General features: G+C 43.2%; 3 protein-coding genes across 3 annotated transcripts in view; 1 reads left to right on the top strand and 2 right to left on the bottom strand.

Annotated features, from left to right (window-relative positions):
• LOC138631980 (diacylglycerol kinase zeta-like) overlaps nucleotides 1-9206 on the bottom strand; it is a 106409-nt gene extending 97203 nt beyond the window's left edge. The window contains exons 1-2 of the mRNA XM_069717214.1: nucleotides 8572-9206; nucleotides 8354-8460 (exon numbers count right to left, since the gene is read on the bottom strand). Coding sequence (XP_069573315.1) covers nucleotides 8354-8460; nucleotides 8572-8691 — 227 coding nt within the window. The 5' untranslated portion in view covers nucleotides 8692-9206. The remainder of the gene's footprint in view (nucleotides 1-8353; nucleotides 8461-8571) is intronic.
• A 7800-nt stretch (nucleotides 9207-17006) lies between these two features.
• On the top strand, nucleotides 17007-19140 carry cryaa (crystallin, alpha A). Its single transcript, XM_069717201.1, has 3 exons — nucleotides 17007-17227; nucleotides 17430-17552; nucleotides 18931-19140. The coding sequence occupies exons 1-3, from the start codon at nucleotides 17030-17032 to the stop codon at nucleotides 19138-19140; spliced, it is 531 nt and encodes a 176-aa protein (XP_069573302.1). The 5' UTR covers nucleotides 17007-17029.
• A 732-nt stretch (nucleotides 19141-19872) lies between these two features.
• hsf2bp (heat shock transcription factor 2 binding protein) overlaps nucleotides 19873-24000 on the bottom strand; it is a 6303-nt gene continuing 2175 nt past the window's right edge. Inside the window, exons 3-6 of the mRNA XM_069717200.1 lie at nucleotides 23529-23646; nucleotides 22351-22454; nucleotides 21083-21285; nucleotides 19873-20269 (exon numbers count right to left, since the gene is read on the bottom strand). Of these exons, the coding sequence (XP_069573301.1) occupies nucleotides 20249-20269; nucleotides 21083-21285; nucleotides 22351-22454; nucleotides 23529-23646 (446 nt within the window). The 3' untranslated portion in view covers nucleotides 19873-20248. The remainder of the gene's footprint in view (nucleotides 20270-21082; nucleotides 21286-22350; nucleotides 22455-23528; nucleotides 23647-24000) is intronic.

Raw genomic sequence — 24000 nt, 5'->3', positions numbered from 1 at the left:
AGGATTCATAACGTTCACAAACCAACGATGACATCACTGACGGTTGATGACATCGCTGATGGTTAATGATTGGTTGTGATGCTGTTTGAAGCACCGGAGGTTGTTCTGGATTTTTCTCAACACGTCCCTGCAAATGTTTCACAATAAAAGCCTTTTCTATTTTATAAAATGCCAGAGGGGTTTTAGTTTGACATAAATACAGGAAGTGTTGAGTTTATATTGACGCCTAATGCAGCAAATAGCGATCGTTGTTCTTCTTCCACGCCCTCAGTCGATCAAACTAACACCTCATGATGTGTCACTCATGATTGGGATGGTTGTCAGTGTCTTGAAATACAGTCGGACCTCCGCATGCCACAGCATCAGACGGCTAATGCACACGATGACAAGTATTAAGAGACCAAAGACTTCCTAGCTGCTGCCGGAGGCTCAAACTATCATCACAAGACTGGAGGTCAAAACTAAAGCATGATTGAATCATCTGAATAAAAAAGGCTCGTCCTGTGTGGACAGCGATTGTCAATAAGAAATAATCCAGCTGGACTCGGTGGTTTCAGGGAGGTCCAACAATTCAACCAGGAGGGCCTCGCTCAGTAATCCAGGTAGATAATCCCAGAGAGATTAAGTTTTGCTACGACCCCAGTCACATTACTAAATCATCTAGCAGGGATGTGAATTTGATGGGCTTTGAATTGTGCTGCTGAAAAAAGATGATCCAGGTTCAACTCGGACCCGACATATTTGTTTTCCTCCTCTGTATACAAATTCACTGAAAAAACTAAAAGAACAGTCATCAACCAGCAGTGATGTCATCAACCATCAGTGATGTCATCGTTGGTTCGTGAACGTTATGAATCCTCCAGTTCAGATTCTGTCCGTCACCATCTTGCTAGTTCGGAGCGGTTTGGAGCAGGAAGTGACCATATTTGGACGAGCTGGGGGAGGAGCCAGCGGTGGATCTGACCGATCTGATCGGAAACCTGACGATACTACGTCCCGCCCACCGATAGCTGTAACCTGACTGCACCACAGGCCTGTCAATCAAACAGACACGCCCCCAAAAACAGGTCTTCTTGAATCTTCTTTTCTAATGAATGAGGGATTATTTTCAGATGGACCTCCAGAAAACTAAGAAGAAGGAGTGACTTTAGCTAACAACACCGAGATAACTGATGGACACATTTTATTCACTTTGGATTTGATGAGAGAAGTTGAATGGGAGTCTATGGAGCCGGAGGCTTTTTGGAGCCGACCTCTAGTGGCACTCGCTGGTATTGCAGCTTCAGATACTTCCGCATCGGAACCATTTTACAGACCTGAAGCTACGAACTCTTTTTTTTATCCAATCTGTGGTTGGAGCACCCAAAACACTCTCCTATTATAGAAGTCAGATCAGATTGTGTGGGCAAAATTTTTGAGAAAGCAAAGTGAGAAACGACCTCAAATCGACATTCGGTTTTGCAGAAAAAAATATGTTGCTTTCTTTTACAGCCAATGAAATGTAACCAGATGATCATCTGGTATCGAGGTACAACAAAGAGTCTCACCACAATATCACGGCTCTTTTTTACGTATTTATTATGGCTTTCTGCGTTAATGCTTCTTGCCAAAGACGAGAGCCTCGTCAATCCTGACTCGTCCAAAAAAACTTCAATTTCACAGCACAATCTACGTGACTTTTGGTCTTCCACACTGAAAGTCCAGCTTCCTGTTTTCCTGTCTGCGTGCAGCACTAGTTTTGATGTTGGTCCACCGTCAGATTTGATTTTAAGCTGCTGCTCTAATGGTAGATTAGTAAAGCTGTTTTTTACTAAAAAAAACTCCAAATCTCCGTCCTCCATAACGACACTCGCCAATGTCGCTGACGGTAAAATCAACACAAGACTGTCTGTTTGATTTGATTGGTGTGATGCCAAACAGCGGCTGAGTTCCTCTTGGCATAATCCTGAGTAATCACAGTTTGGCAGTGGAATGACTGCAGCCTTCTCTGATTGTTGTTTTTTTTTTACCAAGGGAAGCCAACATAGCCTGGATTTCCCCCCCCCCCCCCCCCCTCCGGGATGCTGACATGAGCGCCAATTGCACTGCAATACCATGTTTCACCACACGTGCCGTTTAGGGAGGCACTGTTTCACTCACTGTAAAATACTCAGTGAGAAGTATGATAGAGAGACGGCAGCATTATAATTAAAATGTAATATTAAAATGGCAACTGCCATATGAAAACACGGGGAGGCCTACAGGAGAAAACACCGCCGAAGACGATGACATTTCAGGCTAACGACAGCTCCAGAGAAAACCTCCTGCACACGGCAAATTTCAAACAGTCATTTTCTTTTTTTAAAGCATGATTTAATTTTTTTGTGTACAGAAATAAATACTTGGTCTTTAAGACACGAAACGTGTGTCAGTCGGGAGTCAGCAACATGTTGCAAGTAAATATTGAATGGTTTCCACTTGCGTAGCAGCTCGGCGGTCGACAAAGCGATTTACAGTGTTTGCTTCCAAACAGCAAAAAAGTTGGCCTCAGTGTGAAGTGAATGATTTTGCCAAGTCTGAAGAAGTTCCCCCGAGGAGTTCTTGATATATTATTACAAGAACGAGATGGATAAATGAGGGCAACGTAAGGTCACGGTGACTTTGAACTTTGACCTTTAAACACCAAACTCTAATCAGTTCATCTTTGAGGTCAAGTGAACTATTGTGCCACATTTTAAAGAAACTCCATCCTGACGTTCCTGATGTATCATGTTCACGTGAATGTGTCGAATTGGGCCTCCTATCGACCTTGACCTTTGACCTTTCCCTTCCAAAATCGAATCAGTTCATCCTTGGTATGAAGTGAATGGGTTTGGCAAGTTTGAAGAAATTCCCTCGAGGCGTTGTTGATATATTATGTTTACAAGAACAGGACGGACAGATGAGGGCAACGTGAGGTCACGGTGACTCTGAACTTTGACCACCAAAACTCGAATCAGTTCATCTTTGGAGGTCAAGTGAACGGCAAACAAGTTTAGCGTGATTTCAAAGCTGGCTGCTCGGAGCAGGTCAGCTGTGGGCCGAGCACATCTCATTCTGGAGTGAAATCTATTGTGATCGGTGTTATTACCGGCAGGAAGACGGCGTTCAGAGCCTGATGGTCATCAGCGTCCGTCTTTCTCAACGAGATGAAGTCCGTTCAACGCAGACTCTATTTATAGCGACTGCCACTGTCACGGCGAGATTACAAACACCAGACACAGCAGCCGCCCTGATTACATTTAGTGTCATCCTGCCTCATGAGATATTACATACGTATACTACACAGGCTCAGTTCATCCAGTCAGATGTGCTGGAACATCCTGGTACTTTTGACATCCCATGTTTCACATACTAAATATTGGGCCATACTTCATTTTTTTCTGGCGTATTACATAGTGTGTTCGTGCGGATACTGGAATACAGTGACAGCATATTAAACGTAGGATGCCACAAGTACCAGGATGTCCTACTACATCTCCTTGAGCTGTTCTGACCCACAATCCTTTGCACGGCGGAAGATACGTCACATTGACTGAGCTTCTGATGCTCCGTCCACAAAACCAATAAGAATAAGAGCCATTAAAATGAAGCGTATTCGTTCCAAATCGCATCGTTTTTGTTTTTTTACTTCAAATGTCAAATGTTGCGAGGGATACGACCAAGAGGGTCAAAGGTCAAGGAGCATTATTATGATGTAGTAGCATGTACACACAGTACACACAGTACATGCAACAGCAGATGCTTTGTAAGGTTATAGCTGCAGTACGTACTGAAAGTAAAAATAAATGGTTTGTGTCCTTGTTCAGACAAATGGACGATCCAGATGTTGGACTTTGTCTCACCAGAATTTACCAAACTAAGTCTGGAACAACATAGAAATCAGTTACAGATTTTTACTCAACAAGAAATAAAACATTTGTCCATGTTTTACAGCCGATGAGTGTTCTGTGCTCCTTTTGTTCAACCATACAAACATCACAAACATGTTGTTGCCCATTTGTCAAATGAGATGAGCCGACAACAGTTGGGCAAATATTCTGCCGAGGCGTCCCGGCCGGCGTTACATCTGTTCCTCTTCACAATACAGGAACAACCAGCAACTGTCACATTTATAGGACGTTTGTTCCTCACGTCCCATCTGTCACGTCTTTTTTAGGTTGGACCGTTATCATGTTCATTTTCAGGGAAGTCATTGTTTATTCTATATTATTATGTTTGATTGTGGGGGGGGGGGGACTATTAATATTTAATCTGTAATCAAATTTATACAACTGGTTGCTGCAAATGAAACTACAGGTGGAAAAATCTGTTAATTTAATACTAGTTACCACTAAAGCTGGAGTTTACATGTATATCTGTCCAAGCCCAAACAGATATTGATGTCACAGTGACCTTGACCTTTGACCTCTAAAATCTAAACAGTTCATTGTTGAGCCGAAGTGAACGTTTGTGTGTGTGCGGAGTTTGAAGAAATTCCCTCGAGGCGTTCTTGATATATTATGTTTACAAGAACGAGACGGACAGACGATAGGAACGTGACGTCACAGTGACTTTGAACTTTGACCTTTGACCACCAAACTCAAACCAGTTCATCTTTAAGACCACGTGAACGATTGTGCCACATTTCAAGACATTCCATGCTGGCATTCCTGAGATATCATGTTGATGTGAATGTGTCGAATTTGGGCTCACAGTGACCTTGACTTTTGAAAAAAAAAACACATTGAGTACCACAACAAAATGAAAAACAAACTAAAATTGAGAACTTCCCTCAGCGATTTCATCACTGAAACCTTCCAGGATTTGTAGCTGGAGTTCGAAATCTAAAGTTAACTAGAAAAAAAATGAAGTAAAAAGACAAATAGAGTGGATGTATGGCAGGATGTACGCTGCGCCATGTGGTGTTTTATCTCCGAAAAACCCCAAAAGAACCAATCAGAGCGTCGCCAGCGTGTCGGATCAACAAGTCGTATCATTAAAATCTCAACAAACATCCATCCTTGTTCCTCAAAAAGCAATTTAAACTATTTCAGCCAAAAACAAACCGTGCAATCTTGTCTAAATCTTTATGTTTTTGTCTTTATCGTCTTTTTCTGTACCAACAATAAGAGTATGAATAAGTATTTTATTTTTTGCATGCAAGTGTAAAATTGCTCCAATAGAAACCTGTAATGGTTAAAAACAAGTTTAATGTTTTAATCGTCGTACTGGTGTTATTTTCGTGCATCAAAAGGTTAAATTACGATTTTTCTGAAGTGCTTTAGAGAATATTTCAAAATATCGTGTCACAGATTTAATGTCGCTGTTATTTCTTTGAAAACTTCATATGAACAATTATTATGAAGTACACACACACACACACACACACACACACACACACACACACACACACACACACACAGTTTCACGGTGCCACAGATACAGCTGATACTTACATAACTCGCCTGAGTCAGAAGTGACAGCTGCGCCGGCCCCGCCCCCACCACACACACACACACACACACACACACACACACACACACACACACACACACACACACACACACACACACACACACACACACACACACAATCCCATCTGGATTACTGACTATAATAAATGATGCTGAGATTATGCCTCACACTGGCGGTGACATAAGCAGCCGGCTGATGAGCAGCTTCACGCCGTCTTACAATTTCTGACCTCCGACACGCTGATAAAAAAAAAGTCCCTTTTCTGAAATCAGACACCAGTTTTTTTCAGAATATTTGAAAGACCGAACAAGGAAATGAAAATCCAGACTCAGTATGTGATGTCATATTCAGCTCAGCGTGCATTATTTGTGGAAGATTCAGTTCGGTATCCGACAAGCTTTTTTTACAAACACCCTCTCCATGTATTTTATCAACTGTACTGCAGATTTCACCGCCAACCAATCACGCTGCAGCTCCGAATTTATAGAAGTAGTGCAGACGCTACAAATATTAAAACCTGGATGCTTCACACACACCTTCAACCAGACAAAACAGAAATTCAATGCAATCAGACCACAGACTGGATATAAAAGAGTTCGTAGCTTCAGGTCTGTAAAATGGTTCTGATCCAGAAGTGTCTTCAGCTGCAATACCAGCGAGTGCCACTAGAGGTCGGCTCCAAAAAGCCTCCGGCTCCATAGACTCCCATTCAACTTCTCTCATCAAATCCAAAGTGAATAAAATGTGTCCATCAGTTATCTCGGTGTTGTTAGCTAAAGTCACTCCTTCTTCTTAGTTTTCTGGAGGTCCATCTGAAAATAATCCCTCATTCATTAGAAAAGAAGATTCAAGAAGACCTGGTTTTGGGGGCGTGTCTGTTTGATTGACAGGCCTGTGGTGCAGTCAGGTTACAGCTATCGGTGGGCGGGACGTAGTATCGTCAGGTTTCCGATCAGATCGGTCAGATCCACCGCTGGCTCCTCCCCCAGCTCGTCCAAATATGGTCACTTCCTGCTCCAAACCGCTCCGAACTAACAAGATGGTGACGGACAGAATCTGAACTGGAGGATTCATAACGTTCACGAACCTACGATGACATCACTGACGGTTGATGACATCACTGACGGTTGGTGGTTGCAATCAGCACAGTTGATGAAGTTGATGGATACCCAACATTAGTGTCACCAATTCAGTGTCTGACTACACTTGAAACATGTTCACAATCGACCCTGAATATTGGCCAGAAAAGGCGTTTTTACGCGACATTAGCTGACCTTTGACCTTTTGGATATAAAACGTCACCACTTCACCACTTTATCTTTAAGATATCGCATCCACAAGAAGAGGACAGATGGGAGGTCGCAAGTCCAAATGAACGTTTGTACAAAATTCATAGAAATTCCTTCACAGCGTTCTGGAGATAATAAAAGTTCAATATGAGAATATGAGGAAGTGACAGGAGGTACATGAGGTCACGGTGATCTGCCGAGTTCAAAGACTGTATGTTTATAAAAAGCGTTCGTAGCTTCTCAGTTTGAAACATGATCACCAGACGAAAACCGTCAGCCGGCTCCATCATCTGTTCATTTACCCTGAACAGGCTCCACCTGACTCACAGCCTGACTCACTTCCCTGTGATTACAGTCTGAAAGGTGGACCAATCAGTGACCAGAGGGGGAGGGGCTAACTATGATGAAGTGGTTCCATCGCTGCTGCTCCAATAGTTTGTAATTGATTCCGAGGTCTCCGCCCAGCAGGAGGTAACGACAGGATACGATCCGTCATATATTAATGCAGTGATTTAATCTCTGGTTGTAACAAGTCTGTAAAAAACACTCACAATTGATGGCATTAATTAACGCAACTAACTTTTTTTCAATTCACGCAATTTTTCCGCAAAAAAACGTTATCAACAGAATCCGTGCTGAAAGTATCAACAGCATAAAGTCACAAAATTTCAAACACAACTCGCTTTAATACCAAAAATAACTCAGCTCCTGTTTTCATCACCAAATAAAACTCCCGGAGCAAGTGGAAAAAACAGGAAGTGACGGGGTTTTGGCGGGAAATGTGGCCTTCACAATATAAGTCTCAAATTAAATGCTTACAATCGAAGGAAGTGATCACATATTACTGTATGTTAAAATACACTTTGTTTTTGTGCATACAGGAGGTCTGTGTGTTGAATTAACAAGAAACTTAAAACTGCAAATTATATCGCAATTTTTGAGAAAAATCTGCTGCAAAAATCAAACGGTTTTGATCGCAACAATCACAAATAACTCGAAATCCTGGAGGGACTGATTGTCAGTTTTATAAGCTATCGATCTTTTCTCATTCTTACTTAAGCATATTTAAAACGTTGGTTTTTTTTTTAATTTAAAGCATAAAATTCACATATCTTGATGTTTCTGGTGCAACTGAACGATCTGTAACAGCTGAGCTTCGATTCATATCTTCTTCCTCAGAGATTCAGCATCAACATCATCAACCAACCTGTCCAGCAGCCACAACAGGAAAACTGCTTTCCAGGAGTCAGTGAACACACCACCGCAGAAAAAAACCAAATGAATCTTCCTCATACACAAAGACCACCTGTTATCGTGTGGATGAAGATGATCACATGAGAGGGGGGATGATGCATCAAATCAGGTCATTTTTTTTTATCATATCTGTCATTTCTAGTTTGTAATTTTCATGAGTGAAACTAATCTCAACCTTTTTCACTTTGGTATAAAAAAAGACCTTTAACACACACACACACTCCACGGTGTCATGTGATGACAACAATGCCACCAGGAAGAGGCTTCAGAGTTTCAGGTAGAACAGGTTTCCAGGAAGTGGGCCACTGTACCCGCCACTCAATGTGTTTTCCTACCTGTAAGACACCTGCTTCTTGAAGGTCAGCTGGACGAACTCGGACTGCATCTGGGACACGTGCAGCTGTACGCCCTCCACCTGCTGCTGCTTCCCCCTCCGCATCTCCTGGAGCAAAAAGAAACACAGAACATTACAATAATGCACATTTATTACAGGCTCTGTGGTTTTGGTGGAAGCGTTTCACACACACACACACACAGACCATCTCCCACGCACCTGGCAGCAGCCCGGCTCCAGCGCGCTCCCGCAGCGCTCCTCCTCGGCGAACACGTCCTCCTCCTCGGCCACGTCCTCCAGCCTGGGCCGCTCCGCGACCGGCGCAGAGGAGCCGCTCATCCTCCCGCAGCGGCGTCTCTCTGTCCGGTGATAACGACCAGATAATGGTTATAATACGTCAAATAGATGATCCGTACGCGGACTGTCTTCTGCTGCTGCAGCGGTGTTATTTTTGGAAGAACTTGTTTATTTTCGGGAGCGGATTTGAATGAAGCTCGTCTCCGTCCCGTCCTCCGGAGTTGGACCGGCCTGTTTGGGGCAGTCCGGACCGGCAGCCCACCGGAGACCCGATCAATGAAGTGTGTGTCCCGGAGATGTCCTGACACACCTGGTGTGTGTGTGTGTGTGTGTGTGTGTGTGTGTGTGTGTGTGTGTGTGTGTGTGTGTGTGTGTGTGTGTGTGTGTGTGTGTGTGTGTGTGTGTGTGTGTGTGTGTGTGTGTGTGTGTGCGCGCGCGCGCGTGTGTGTTCTGCTCCGCCGTGTAAGCAGGAAATCAGCTGATCTGTCTCGTCTCCTCATGTACTGAATAATACTATAAACGGCAACAAATCAAATGACTAAATGATGCATTAATGCTCCGGTTGTGATTGGACCGCCCTGTGACTCTGCCCCCCCCCCCCTCCTCTCTTTCTCTCCCCTCTGATGACGCCAACGCGAAGTGATGAGATCACTGTCCAGTAAAATAAATAAACCTTGTTTTATTAATGCATCATTGATACTTTAAAAAAAAAGTTTTATAACTTAACGTTCACACTTGCAAGCTTGATTGATATTAATAATAATAGATGCTTCATTAATTTATTCTGCCTCCACCACAGACATATATAAAAGTGTTCATAGCTTCCAGCTATAAAAAAAAAATGGTTCCAATGCAGAAGTGTCTTAAGATGCAATACCACCGAGTGCCACTAGAGGTCGGTTCCAAAAGATCATGACCATATTTGGGATGACCCCCCTCAACCCCCTCTCTGTGATGACTGGCCAGGTTAGGAGACAGCTGGAGAGACTCCACCAGCGCAAGGCTGCAGGACCTGACGGCATCAGCCCCGGGGTCCTGAAGACCTGCGCCGTCCAGCTGGCTGAGGTCCTACAACACCTCTTCAGCCTGAACCTGAAGCAGGAGGAGGTCCCGGTGCTGTGGAAGACGTCCTGCCTGGTTCCTGTCCCCAAGAAGACGACTCCATCCGGCCTCAACGACTACCGACCGGTTGCCCTCACATCTCATGTGATGAAGGTGCTGGAGAGGCTGGTCTTGGCCCACCTCAGACCGCTGGTGAAATCTTCTCTGGACCCTCTGCAATTTGCGTACCAGCCTCATGTGGGAGTGGACGATGACATCATCTACCTGCTGCAACGAGCTCAGTCTCACCTGGATGGAACCGGTGACTCTGTGAGAATCACTTTCTTTGATTTCTCCAGTGCATTCAACACCATCCAACCACTGCTGCTGAGTGAGAAGCTGCGGGTGGTGGGGGGGTGGTGGAGGTGGACACGTCCACCGTCTCCTGGATCACTGACTACCTGACAGGCAGACCACAGTTTGTCCGTCTGGGCAGTGTGCTGTCTGATACGGTGGTCAGTGGTACTGGAGCTCCTCAGGGAACTGTTCTGTCTCCTTCCTGTTCACCTTCTACACCACTGACTTCCAGAACAACTCAGAGTCAAGACATCTGCAGAAGTTCTCTGATGACTCTGCAGTGGACGGTGTATAAGGGATGGACGGGAGGAGGAGTCAGTGGTCGGATGTATAAGGGATGGACAGGAGGAGGAGTACAGGGCAGTAGTGGAGGACTTTGTGGAGTGGGCGGGTAGAAATCACCTCCTCCTGAACATGGCCAAGACCAGAGAGATGGTGGTCGACTTCAGGAGGAAGACGACGGCTCCACAACCGCTGAGAGTTCTGGGAGAGGAGGTGGACATGGTGGAGGAGTACAAGTACCTGGTGTCTCCATGACAACAGACTGAACTGGAAGACCAACATCAACGCTGTCTACAAGAAGGTGATGAGTCGACTCTTTTTCTGGAGGAAACTTCGATCCTTCAATGTGTGCAGCGAGATGTTGGAGATGTTCTACCATCTGTTGTGGCCAGTGAACTGTACTTCGCTGTGGTCTGCTGGGGGGGATGGAGGGGTGGTGGGGGAGCAGCATTGGAGCCGGTGACACCAACAGACTTAACAAACTGGTGAAGAAGGCCGGCTCCATCATCGGCTACAAACTGGATAATCTGGAAAAGGTGGTGGAGAGGAGGACGCTGAACAAACTATTATCCATATTGGATAATCCTGACCACCCTCTCCACCTGCTGCAGGGACAGAGGAGGACGTTCTCCAAAAGATTCCTCCAGCTCCGCTGTCACAAGGACAGATACAGGAGATCATTCCTGATACAGGAGATCATTCCAGATACAGGAGATCATTCCTGATACAGGAGATCATTCCAGATACAGGAGATCATTCCTGATACAGGAGATCATTCCAGATACAGGAGATCATTCCTGATACAGGAGATCATTCCAGATACAGGAGATCATTCCAGATACAGGAGATCATTCCTGATACAGGAGATCATTCCAGATACAGGAGATCATTCCAGATACAGGAGATCATTCCTGATACAGGAGATCATTCCTGATACAGGAGATCATTCCTGATACAGGAGATCATTCCAGATACAGGAGATCATTCCAGATACAGGAGATCATTCCTGATACAGGAGATCATTCCTGATACAGGAGATCATTCCAGATACAGGAGATCACTCCAGATACAGGAGATCATTCCAGATACAGGAGATCATTCCAGATACAGGAGATCACTCCAGATACAGGAGATCATTCCAGATACAGGAGATCATTCCTGATACAGGAGATCATTCCTGATACAGGAGATCATTCCAGATACAGGAGATCATTCCAGATACAGGAGATCATTCCTGATACAGGAGATCATTCCTGATACAGGAGATCATTCCAGATACAGGAGATCATTCCAGATACAGGAGATCATTCCTGATACAGGAGATCATTCCAGATACAGGAGATCATTCCTGATACAGGAGATCATTCCAGATACAGGAGATCATTCCTGATACAGGAGATCATTCCTGATACAGGAGATCATTCCAGATACAGGAGATCATTCCAGATACAGGAGATCATTCCAGATACAGGAGATCATTCCTGATACAGGAGATCATTCCTGCCGACCGTAATTAGACTACAATAACTCACCTCTGGCAAAATCCATCACATAACAATAACACTGTTGTCTGTGTTTCTTGGTTGTTTGTATATAATATATATAGATATATACTGTACTGTATATACTGTGCATTTTATATTTTATATTTTTTACTGCTATTTTACTGCTATTTTATTGCTTTTCTATTGTTCTATTATTATCTTATTGCTTCTGTATGCTGCTGTAGCGAAAAAATGTCCCCTCGGGGATTAATAAAGTAACTACCTAACCTAACCTAACCTAACCTAAATAACACAACAAAAATACTTTTACCAGACATCTTATGTGACTATCCAGAGTTACAAGAATACAACGGCACTGCACTGCCACCTACTGGCCATAGTTGAAACTGAATACATGCAGCTACACATGACAAAATCAACATTGTTGATTTCATAAAGTAATAATACTTTAGTTAGTAGATGAAGATGTAGAAATGATGACAGCATTGTTGTATTCTGATTTACATTTAATTTACATTTAAATTCACACAATGCTGATCAAATCTATCATAACCAGATAAATCTCTGTCTCTCAGACGTACATGCATACAAATATAATACAATATTCCCATAATTCAAATTTCCATCATAAAGAAAAATAATTATTGAATGATTTTCAAGCTGTACTTTGATTAGAAATAATGACAATGATATTTTGTAAGCCTGCAGTTGTCAGCAGGCAGGTAGAAACTGTCTCACTGCTCCCTCTACTGGTGTGGAGGCTGAATTACAGGACGCGTGAAACCTTCAGCTCAATGATTGCAGAAAGTTTGTACCAAAAGTCACATCTTTTTTTTCCCTTTGCACTTGTAAAAAAAGCAAAATTTATTCAAATATGTTTCTGAATTTGATTGATATGTATTGTTTTGTATTTATTTATTTTTTTAAAACATGCACCTCAGGTCAGGTTACCTGGCGCCGCGCTAGTGGCAGCCTGCTGCAGCATCTCCCCCCTGAGAGCCCCCCTGCTGTAGTGAAGACATTTCCCCTCGGGGATTCATAAAGTGTATAAAATTTTTAAAAAAATTTTTTTTTTTTTTTTTTAATCACAGAGAATTTGTGAGATATTATGTTATTGCTTCTGTATGCTGCTGTAGTGAACAAAATTTCCCCTCGGGGATTAATAAAGTAACTACCTAACCTAACCTAACCTGGGAAGTCAGCTCCCTATCTGGTTCAGAGGGATTCTCGTTTCTCAGGTGACGGGTGTTGTGTTGTGTTGTCAGTCCAGCAGGGGGCAGCACAACTCAGGCTCTTCAAGAGTGATCTCTCATAAAGGAGGAAAACTAGGACTTAAAACAAATAGTTCAAAATGTTATATTCTTATTGTAAATGTCGTTCTCATATCAGTAGAGCAGCTGACTTGTGTTAATCTGCTGACTCATCACTGCTGCTGTCAATCAGAGGACATGTTGTCTCACCTGGACCCGTTGTCTTTAGTTCCAGCGGCTCCAGTATGTTGAGACGTCCCCCTGTTGTCTTGTTCTGCAGCTCCATTGTCTTCAGCAGCGTTGAACTGGAGATCCTGCGGTAGAAGGCAGCACGTCGTACCTGCAGTTTGTTCAGTGTCCACGAACTGCAGCCATCTTTTCTTCCGTGCAGCTTTCTGCTGCGTGTTTGGTTGCGTTGCTCTTCATGCTGTCTTCACCATGAACCTGCTGTTGGGAGATGTTGTTCAGACCAGCTGGAAATGTTTCCTGACACTTCTGAAGCCCGACTTCTACTGTTCTGCTGTGACATCATCAGACTCTCCTCTGTGACATCATCAGACTCTCCTCTGTGACATCATCAGACTCTCCTCTGTGACATCATCAGACTCTTCTCTGTGACATCATCAGACTCTCCTCTGTGACATCATCAGACTCTTCTCTGTGACATCATCAGACTCTTCTCTGTGACATCATCAGAGTATCCTGTGACATCATCAGACTCTTCTCTGTGACATCATCAGACTCGCCTGTGACATCATTAGACTCTCCTGTGACATCATCAGACTCTCCTCTGTGACATCATCAGACTCTCCTCTGTGACATCATCAGACTCTTCTCTGTGACATCATCAGACTCTCCTCTGTGACATCATCAGACTCTTCTCTGTGACATCATCAGACTCTCCTCTGTGACATCATCAGACTCTTCTCTGTGACATCATCAGACTCTCCTCTGTGACATCATCAGATTCTTCTCTGTGACATCATCAGACTCTCCTCTGTGACATCAGACTCTCCTCTGTGACATCATCAGACTCTTCTCTGTGACATCATCAGACTCTTCTCTGTGACATCATCAGACTCTCCTCTGTGACATCATCAGACTCTCCTCTGTGACATCATTAGACTCTCCTCTGTGACATCATCAGACTCTCCTCTGTGACATCATCAGACTCTCCTGTGACATCATCAGGTTCTCTTCCTTTGATCTCAGATCAACATTATCTACAGAATGCTTCAGATGCTCTTTAGAGTTTCAGGGTGTCTTCAAAACTTCAATAACAGCTGATTGTGTGACTAAATAAACTGCATTACCCAGGGTGCACCACGTGATGCTCACCTGTCTGCGGCTAGTTCAATTAACACGAACCTGAGAATAATGTTGGCCTGTCATCAGAACCGACGACGACTCAACAGAAGCTTTAAAAATCAATAAACCCGTCCAGTAGGTTACTGAATGCGAGCTAACGTTAGCACCACTGCTAGCAGCGAAGAGCCTGACGATGTCACGTTGGCATCAGTAAAAACTCCAAGTGAGAGAACATCTTATTCATTATGAAAAACAACGTCCAGAGTCAGAGGTTATATAAGAAAATGGCTGAAGTCTCCATCGCATACAAAATAAAAGCCTTTGTTTCAAAATAAAAGCCCTTATTTCAAATTAAAAGCCTGCTCCAGTTTCATAGATGTAGCTACAAGGTTTTGACCTCGTCTTGTTAGTCTAATGATGTATTGTCCGTCTGATGAAATATAACTGTGATATCTCCTCCGTAAATCTTTGTTTGCGTTCCTGTTCCCGTCCTCCAACACGTTTGCTCTTTTATGAAACTAGCTTAGCTCCTTACAAACAGGAAAGATCAACGAGCGTGTCCAACCCCACTGCGGTTGCCAGGTTGTCGGCCAAAACAGCCTTTCAGAGCTGTGGAAACACAGAGCTCTCTCTGGCCTTTTGTCTGGCCCCACTGATGAAAAACTCACAGTGCTGACTCGGCTGAACGCCGGCCAGTCCAACGGCATCTACGTCCGGTCTGAGCAGCTAGCAAACCCCCGAACCGCAACAAGCCGCCCAAACTGCCCCTAAAACATCCCGAGCCCCGGCCGCCGGGCTCAGTTGCTCTTGGCCCGTGGGTGCAGGGAGCGGCTAAGCCCCTCTGCTGGCCCGCCAAAGCCCCGCCGGATTAGATTAATTCATGCGGCGGGAAGCCTGCTGGTGGTGAAACAACAGGCATGGGAAGTGACCCTTAGCTTGACGTTAGCACTCCTTCCCGGCTACAAACAACGGCCGAGTGGATCCACCTTATGGGTTTCACTAAAGAGTCTTTAATTCATGACGTAGTCGTATCATCTGCATTTATTTGTGTATCATTTATCAAAACTGACCAAACTCAAATCTTTCACTGAGTTTTTCTTTCAAAATCCTTCACTTGTATTTAACTGATGGAATTGGAAAATGAATTTAACATTAAAATACACGAATTGTACAGCATGGTCGTTCAAAGTGTTCCAACATGAGACGTAACAATGGAATTCAGTCATCTGAGCGTAAACGAGCGCTTTTGGACCTTTTTATGAATAAAAGCACCTGAGGAGGTGGTCCAGTCGTAGCCCGGAGGAAGTGACGTCGTGGGGCTGCCACCTGGTGGGAGCACCACGGCTACCTCACCGGTGGGGGAGGAGCCGAAGGTGCACTAATAGGTACTCGGGAGGCCTTTATGAAGTTCAAAGTCGCAGTAACACGCCCTATAATCTTTGTTTATAAATGTGTATTGGCTCTAAAGTGCTTTATAACCAGGGATAATACTAAAATGTAACACTTCCTGTTAAAGAGAGTTTTTCCTTCCTTCTGTTGGAGGTTTTTCTTCCTGTTAAAGAGAGTTTTTCCTTCCTTCTGTTGGAGGTTTTTCTTCCTGTTAAAATATTTTTTCCTTCCTTCTGTTGGAGGTTTTTCTTCCTGTTAAAGAGAGTTTTTCCTTCCTTCTGTTGGAAGTTTCTTCCTGTTAAAGAGAGTTTTTCCTTCCTTCTGTTGGAGGTTTTTCTTCCTGTTAAAGAGAGTTTTTCCTTCCTTCTGTTGGAGGTTTTTCTTCCTGTTAAGAGTTTTTCCTTCCTTCTGTTGGAGGTTTTTCTTCCTGTTAAGAGTTTTTCCTTCCTTTTTTGGGACGTTTTTCTTCCAGCTGTTGCTGCAAATGTGGGAGTTGTTGGTTCCTTTGTTTAATGTTGTAAAGTTTTGTTGTAAGGACTTAACTATGTTAAATTCCCTGAACTAATTTGTGTTTTGATTGTGGCCTTATATAAATAAGAATGAATTAAATTGAACTGTGTGTCCCAGACCTTTCATTTCTCGGTGTGTCCGTTGTTGTCGTTCCATTGACTCGGAGCAGCATTGTCTGTAAATCTGCCCTCGGTCCAAGCACACAGGCAGAACAATGCAGCAGCATTATGTCACCGAGCAGCAGAAGAGATGTGTGTGGATCTGTTCGACACAGGATCACTCAGGTAAAATCTGCCTTCCTGACCTCATTGTCTCTGCCGTGCCCTCGTCCTCCCTCCTCTCCGTCTGGCAGGGTTTGTTTTGGCAGCCCCGGGTGTCTGGTGGCGCGGGTGACTCTGGGTCGCACCAGGATCTGGGCTCGGCGGTGCCCCCCAATCCTCAGCCCCGATTCTGCTGACGGGGCCCAACCCACCATGAGATAATGCCATTCCAGAGGGATCGTGGATAAAGCCTCTCTTTCTGGCTCTCAGGTATATAAAGAGGAGGCAGCGGTGGAGCAGAGGACAACACACTCTGGAAACATCCTTCACTTGCTGCTTTGGTTTGTTTTACCGCCGCCGTTCTCTCGGTCTTTCCTCGTTTCGACTCTTTTCACCTACTGGACCTCGAGCTGAGCAGGTACATCCACCGAACTGAGCCGCAACCAAGCCCGACTAGAACAACTCGCCTCCGGTCACTATGGATATTGCCATCCAGCACCCCTGGTTCAGACGCACCCTGGGCTCCGTCTACCCGGCCCGGCTCTTCGACCAGTTTTTCGGAGAGGGCATGTTCGACTACGACCTCTTCCCCTACACCACCTCCACCATCAGCCCCTATTACAGACAGTCCATGTTCCGCAACTTCTTGGATTCTTCCACCTCCGGCGTCTCTGAGGTAAACGGGATCTGACTCTGACACAACTTGTAATGCGGAGACGTGTTTGTTAGTGTCGGCTAAGACAACAGACGGACTGTGTTCACCTCTCGGTTCGGTTCGGTTCGGTTCGGTAGTCACGTTGAATCATTTACTACCGTTTTCGAAAACAATTTTAAAGTCATGAAATTAAGTTAACGACTAAAACTTCTGTGTCCCTCAGGTGAGGTCCGACAGGGATAAGTTCACGGTCTACCTGGACGTCAAGCACTTCTCTCCCGACGACCTCACCGTGAAGGTGACCGACGACTACGTGGAGATCCAGGGCAAGCACGGAGAAAGACAGGTAGAGCTGCTCGTCTCTCCGACACACTTTCAAACAAATACAAATCTGGTAGGAATCTTAGACCTCCACAAGTCCTACCGACGGTGTCACACTGTTCCACTGATCATAACACACAAGGTATGCAGCAATAAGACGGCAGAAACAGGGAAAACAGTTAGTATGAATGTAAATAATGTTTACAATATTTAAAGTACTAAAAACTTGTTTTTTTAAATGTGCTTTTAAAAATACTTAGCAAAATGCACACAAAAAAACTCCAGAAGGTTTAATTCAACTTGAATATTTGGTTTAAATGATCTATATGACAAGATATATTACGCCTCTATGCTGATCTCTAGTGTTTTGTTTTGTAATGTAAGTGGATAAGAAAAGAGGAAAAACAGTGGTGGAAGAGAGAAAGACACAAAATGTCGACATTCCGAAAATGGAGGTTTTTCTTCCTGTTAAAGAGAGTTTTTCCTTCCTTCTGTTGGAGGTTTTTCTTCATGTTAAAGAGTTTTTCCTTCCTTCTGTTGGAGGTTTTTCTTCATGTTAAAGAGTTTTTCCTTCCTTCTGTTGGAGGTTTTTCTTCCTGTTAAAGGGAGTTTTTCCTTCCTTCTGTTGGAGGTTTTTCTTCGTGTTAAAGAGAGTTTTTCCTTCCTTCTGTTGGAGGTTTTTCTTCCTGTTAAAGAGAGTTTTTCCTTCCTTCTGTTGGAGGTTTTTCTTCCTGTTAAAGAGAGTTTTTCCTTCCTTCTGTTGGAGGTTTTTCTTCCTGTTAGAGAGTTTTTCCTTCCTTCTGTTGGAGGTTTTTCTTCCTGCTAAAGAGAGTTTTTCCTTCCTTCTGTTGGAGGTTTTTCTGCCTGTTAAAGAGAGTTTTTCCTTCCTTCTGTTGGAGGTTTTTCTTCCTGTTAAAGAGAGTTTTTCCTTCCTTCTGTTGGAGGTTTTTCTTCCTGTTAAAGAGAGTTTTTCCTTCCTTCTGTTGGAGGTTTTTCTTCCTGTTAAAGAGAGTTTTTCCTTCCTTCTGTTGGAGGTTTTTCTGCCTGTTAAAGAGAGTTTTTCCTTCCTTCTGTTGGAGGTTTTTCTTCCTGTTAAAGAGAGTTTTTCCTTCCTTCTGTTGGAGGTTTTTCTTCCTGTTAAAGAGAGTTTTTCCTTCCTTCTGTTGGAGGTTTTTCTTCCTGTTAAAGAGAATTTCACCTTTGAACTTGCATAACAATTATTGGGTTTCTTTTCTGTGTTAAATGCCACGAAATAACTTGTGTTGTGATTTGGCGCGATGTAAATAACATTGGCTTGTGGCCATTTATATAAGAACAGAATTTCCTCCTTAAAGCGAACTGTTCCTTTCACCATCCGTTTCCCTCCTTCGTGGCATCGACCCGTCTCTCTCTTTGGTTTCCAGGACGACCACGGTTACATCTCCCGTGAGTTCCACCGCCGCTACCGCTTCCCCTCCAGCGTGGACCAATCGGCCTTCTCCTGCACCCTGTCAGCCGACGGCCTGCTGACTCTGAGCGGGCCAAAGGTCTCCGGGGGCAACGAATCCGGCCGCAGCGAGCGCAACATCCCCGTCATCCGCGACGACAAGCCCAACGCCGCCGCGTCCTCCTAGAGGTCGAGCTCGGACCCCGACGACCCGCATCGACCGGGACGGACGACCTGTGTCCTCTCCTCGCTTCACTTTCCGCAGTTTCCTTCGTAGCTCACTCATGCAGTATTATTAGTATCGTTGTTTTTGAGTAGAACACAGATCAGCCCACGATGGGCAGTCGGACGAGACCTTCGCGCCACCTGACGCTTCACTCCGCCGACCGTCGCCGGTTGGTTTCCGTGGTTACAGACGGTCGTTAGGCCTACAGGTGAAACGCGTCTCCGTCGCACATATTCCACCGGTGAAGTCCTCCGCCGTCGCTGACTCTGAACCCTCTCACGTCTTGACATATTATCCTGTTCTGTAGTCTAGACCTCGTTCGGTGGATACCTGAGAAGTTCATACTAAAGAAACATATAATAAAGCTGTACAATTAACAAAACTACTCCTGTGTGGATTCATTCTTTGATATCTTGTTATCAGCTTTCAGTCGGATCCATGTGCTCATAATTAAAAGTTTAATAGGACATGTCCTGGATCTCCTTCCACTGCAGTTAAAGAAGCTTTGACTTTGACATAGAAACACAATCTGACCACATTAAAGAGCTTCTAACATCAACAGATGTCTTCAAACTAAAAGAGACCAAAGTTGGGATTTCTAAAAGTTTGTCATTCCCCTGAAGATCCAACCTGTCACGCTTTTTTTATTCATTACTCATAAATGGTGTCAACGAATGTTGTTGGGTTTTTTTTTAATTGTAAAAGGACAATAAACTTTTCTTACATGTGAACTCAATGACAAAAAAAACAACAAAAAACAGAACAAAATCTCTGACCTTCACAACTGGTCCTAACTTTAAAGTTTATAAACCAGAGCCATGCAGCTCAACACAGATTATCACAGAAGGAATGGACACAGATGAATTATTCATCAGAAAGCTGTCATAGACTGATTCTGTGAAATCAGAGACAGTTTTACACAATAATGTTAACAAATCTGAAAGTTCAACAGTTAAACAAAAAACATAAACGTCTCTTCTTCTCACTTTAAAACACACGTTTAACTTTCGTCAGAAGGATCGAATGTGCCGTGAAGTTAAAACCAGAGAACGACTCCTCGCCACACTGCTCACTGTTTACACCTTCGGCCCTGAAAGCACACACACACTCTTCAGTTTTACTGCTCTCACACACACACAAGGTTTTCTGGGTTTGAAAGACCAGATGATATTTAAACATCCTGAATTCTTCAATAAGGGGGAAGAAGCAAAATATAATTTTACTAATTTAATGTCAAAATGTCTGCGTTATGATGACTTATTTATTATTTTGTTGTTTATGTACAATCATTAACTACCATTAACTACCATCTTGCCAGTTGGGAGCGGTTTGGAGCAGGAAGTGACCATATTTGGACGAGCTGGGGGAGGAGCCAGCGGTGGATCTGACCAATCTGATCGGAAACCTGACGATACTACATCCCGCCCACCGATAGCTGTAACCTGACTGCACCACAGGCCTGTCAATCAAACAGACACGCCCCCAAAAACAGGTCTTCTTGAATCTTCTTTTCTAATGAATGAGGGATTATTTTCAGATGGACCTCCAGAAAACTAAGAAGAAGGAGTGACTTTAGCTAACAACACCGAGATAACTGATGGACACATTTTATTCACTTTGGATTTGATGAGAGAAGTTGAATGGGAGTCTATGGAGCCGGAGGCTTTTTGGAGCCGACCTCTAGTGGCACTCGCTGGTATTGCAGCTGAAGACACTTCTGGATCAGAACCATTTTACAGACCTGAAGCTACGAACTCCTTTATAGTCTGTGTTTATATAATATATAAAATAGTATAAAATGCTTAAATCAAGTGCTCCTTCTTGTTCAGAAATGGGTGCTTTATGTTTTATATATATATATACACACATATATGTTAACCATGCAGTGTGCTGGCTGTGGTACCTGTTGGAGGGCCTGCAGGTCGTCCAGTGTCTGCTGAGCTGTCAGTTTGAGGCTGGGCTGCCCGCTGGAGGAGGCGAGTCGGCCGACCCGAGCCCGGAGGTCTGGATGGAGCAGAGAGGAGCCCGGCGGGAGCGTCACCTCCTCCTCCAGCAACAACGACTGCAGGAGACGCAGCGCGTGGAGACACACCTCCCAGTGCCCATCTGTCGGACCAACACATCACACGCCTCAATACCAACGTCCAACAGTTTTATAGCATATAATCAAATGCAAACGAGGCAGAACTTCAGTGTCTTTGTCCTTCAACCGTGAAGTCGGTTCCAGCCAGAAGATTAAAGCAGCAGCTGAACCAAAACAAACCCGAGCAGGCTGCTGAAGCTGCTCCGCTAGACACTGTTTGGCCAAAGAGAAAAGTGATTTCACTTCAACGTGTGAGGGGAGTTATTTCTTCCTAAAATAAATAAATACGCAGCACTTTAATGGATCTTTTTTTTAGTCTGAACTGTCATTCATTTGATTATTTACACGTATTGAAGCTCCACAAGTCCAAATTAAAGAAAACAATCCAAGTGCGGTGCAATAAATAATCATTAAAGCTGTGACGTTTTCGAGCACCCCTTGAACCTTAAACATCGACTTCCCTCGTCACGGCGAAAACATCAAACTCGGCTCGAAGAAACACGTGAAATGAAGAATGACTTCTGATGTTTTTCAGATGCAACATGTGTCAACCAAACTCCATCTGCTTTAATTATGGATTATTAACTACAGATTACATATGATTTTAAAATCATAAATGTTATAACTTTTTCAGATAAAAAAAACCCCCAAAGACACAAAAAAAAAAAAAGTTTTTCATTTTAAATGAATTCATAGATGTAATTTGTATTCTAAATAGATGACTAGAATTAATGCAGATTGATATTTGTAATATAAATCATTCCAATATTCAACATGAGGGGAGACTGTGATTGTTTCATATCTGGTGTCAGATGCTGAATTATTGGATGTCCACCTGGTAACTGATGTAATAAAGATTCACTACATATATCTAATGAGTGTGGAGCGATATGGACGCAAAGTGAAACCTGATTGGCTGCAGGAATCATTTAAGTCCTCCCAAAGCGCCATGACAACTAGTGTCCCTCCATCAGGAGCGTATTTGCTGCTCATACTGTAAATAAATAGTCAGTTGCACGTAACTACGTAACATAAATGTGCATCTATTTTTAGTTTGTTTATCTGTTGTTGTTGTTGTGTGTCTGTACCATCTAGCAGGGTCCAGATGAGAGGCGCGAATCCTTCGTTCTCACTGATGCACTTCAGTCCTTTTACACTGATGCTCACGTTGTACAGAGACATCAGCATCAACCTGCAGCACAACAACAACAACAACAACAACAACAACAACAGTCAGTCTCAGGGAGACACTAAGAGATGCAACGCTGACACCTGCTGGCCACAGACACACACTGACAGGCATCATTATTCACTTCAGCCTTTTAATAATCAGGACGTAAATAATGTTTCTTGTGGTTGTAATTCCAGCCTGAGGTTTTTTCACTGTGAACATTGAGAGTTATCGTGGTGATAATGGACTGAAACCACCTGCTGACTCATCGATTCTCTTGGAAAAATGAAATGAGAAATCGCAGGAGATTCGTAGAAGTTTTCAGATCCAGATTCCATTTCAGGATGTTTTTAATCATAAAAAAGTCAGATTGAAGCACCAAAGCTGGAACTGAAGTTTCCATAAACTCAAACATAACACGGAGCGTTTTTCTTTTTGTTTTGTTTTTGCTGTTATGAAAAAAATTAATTTATGAGAAAACTCAATAAATCTGATTCTGATTCAGAAGAATATATATATTCAGCAACATGAATTTAACCTGGATGACATGTCTTCTTTTTTGTATTTGTCTGATATTATCTTTATTTTTCACCATAAAGCTCAAAGAAAACTGATAAATAAGATCAGCGCAGCATCTTTTTGACAAACAGTGAATTATATTAAGATGCTTTAATACGTTCAACGCTGCATTTTCACTATTAATCACACCAATAGGTTCCTCCTTTATATAAATTGTACCTTTTTATTCCTGTGATTAATTTGTTCTTTATTTTTACATTTTTATTGATATTTATTAGTCTCATCTTGTCGTGTCTTGCTGTGCTATTATAACTTAATATAATATAATGTGGTCATTGTTTTTAAATGTTTGTAAGGATTGGATGTCTCCTCTTTTCTACCTGCAGGTACAAAGGTGAAACCAGACGACTTCAGGGCTGCATGTTTTAGTTTTTTTGTGTTTTGCATCCAGTGCCACCGAAGTCCTAATCTCTGGATCAGGTGATCATCACCTCTAATATTTCTCTACTTCATACTTCTATGATGTAAAACAGCAGCAGTGACTTCTGTTACGTCTTCTACAGCAGCTCCACTCACACTTTGAGTCGGGGGAAGACTCCCGGCTTCATCATCTGCAGCAGCTTCATCAGCGTGTCCAGCAGGACGCTGGCTGAGCTGGACAGAAAGTCCCGCCCACACGTCACCGCGGCGATGTCTAAGCGACATAAAGAGAAAGCCAAGTGATTGGCAGATGAAGTGCGAATCACAGATCACAAACCAAAAGAAGGAAACAGGTGGAGGACGAGCAGCAGCTGATATATGATATATATGGAATATATGTTTCAAATATCTATATGTGAATATGTGTTTCAAATATCTATATGTGAATGTTTTAAATATCTATATGTGAACATATGTTTCAAATATCTATGTGTGAATATATGTTTCAAATATCTATATGTGAATATATGTTTTAAATATCTGTGAATATGTGTTTTAAATATCTATATGTGAATATGTGTTTTAAATATCTATATGTGAATATGTGTTTTAAATATCTATATGTGAA

The sequence above is a fragment of the Brachyistius frenatus genome, unplaced genomic scaffold, assembly GCF_029030835.1.
Source record: "Brachyistius frenatus isolate BFR_SWC_R1_liver_20210118 unplaced genomic scaffold, ASM2903083v1 Contig_170, whole genome shotgun sequence".
Taxonomy (NCBI): Eukaryota; Metazoa; Chordata; class Actinopteri; family Embiotocidae; genus Brachyistius; species Brachyistius frenatus.
Note: the sequence above shows the minus strand (reverse complement) of the source record. Positions and strands in the feature narration are given on the sequence as shown.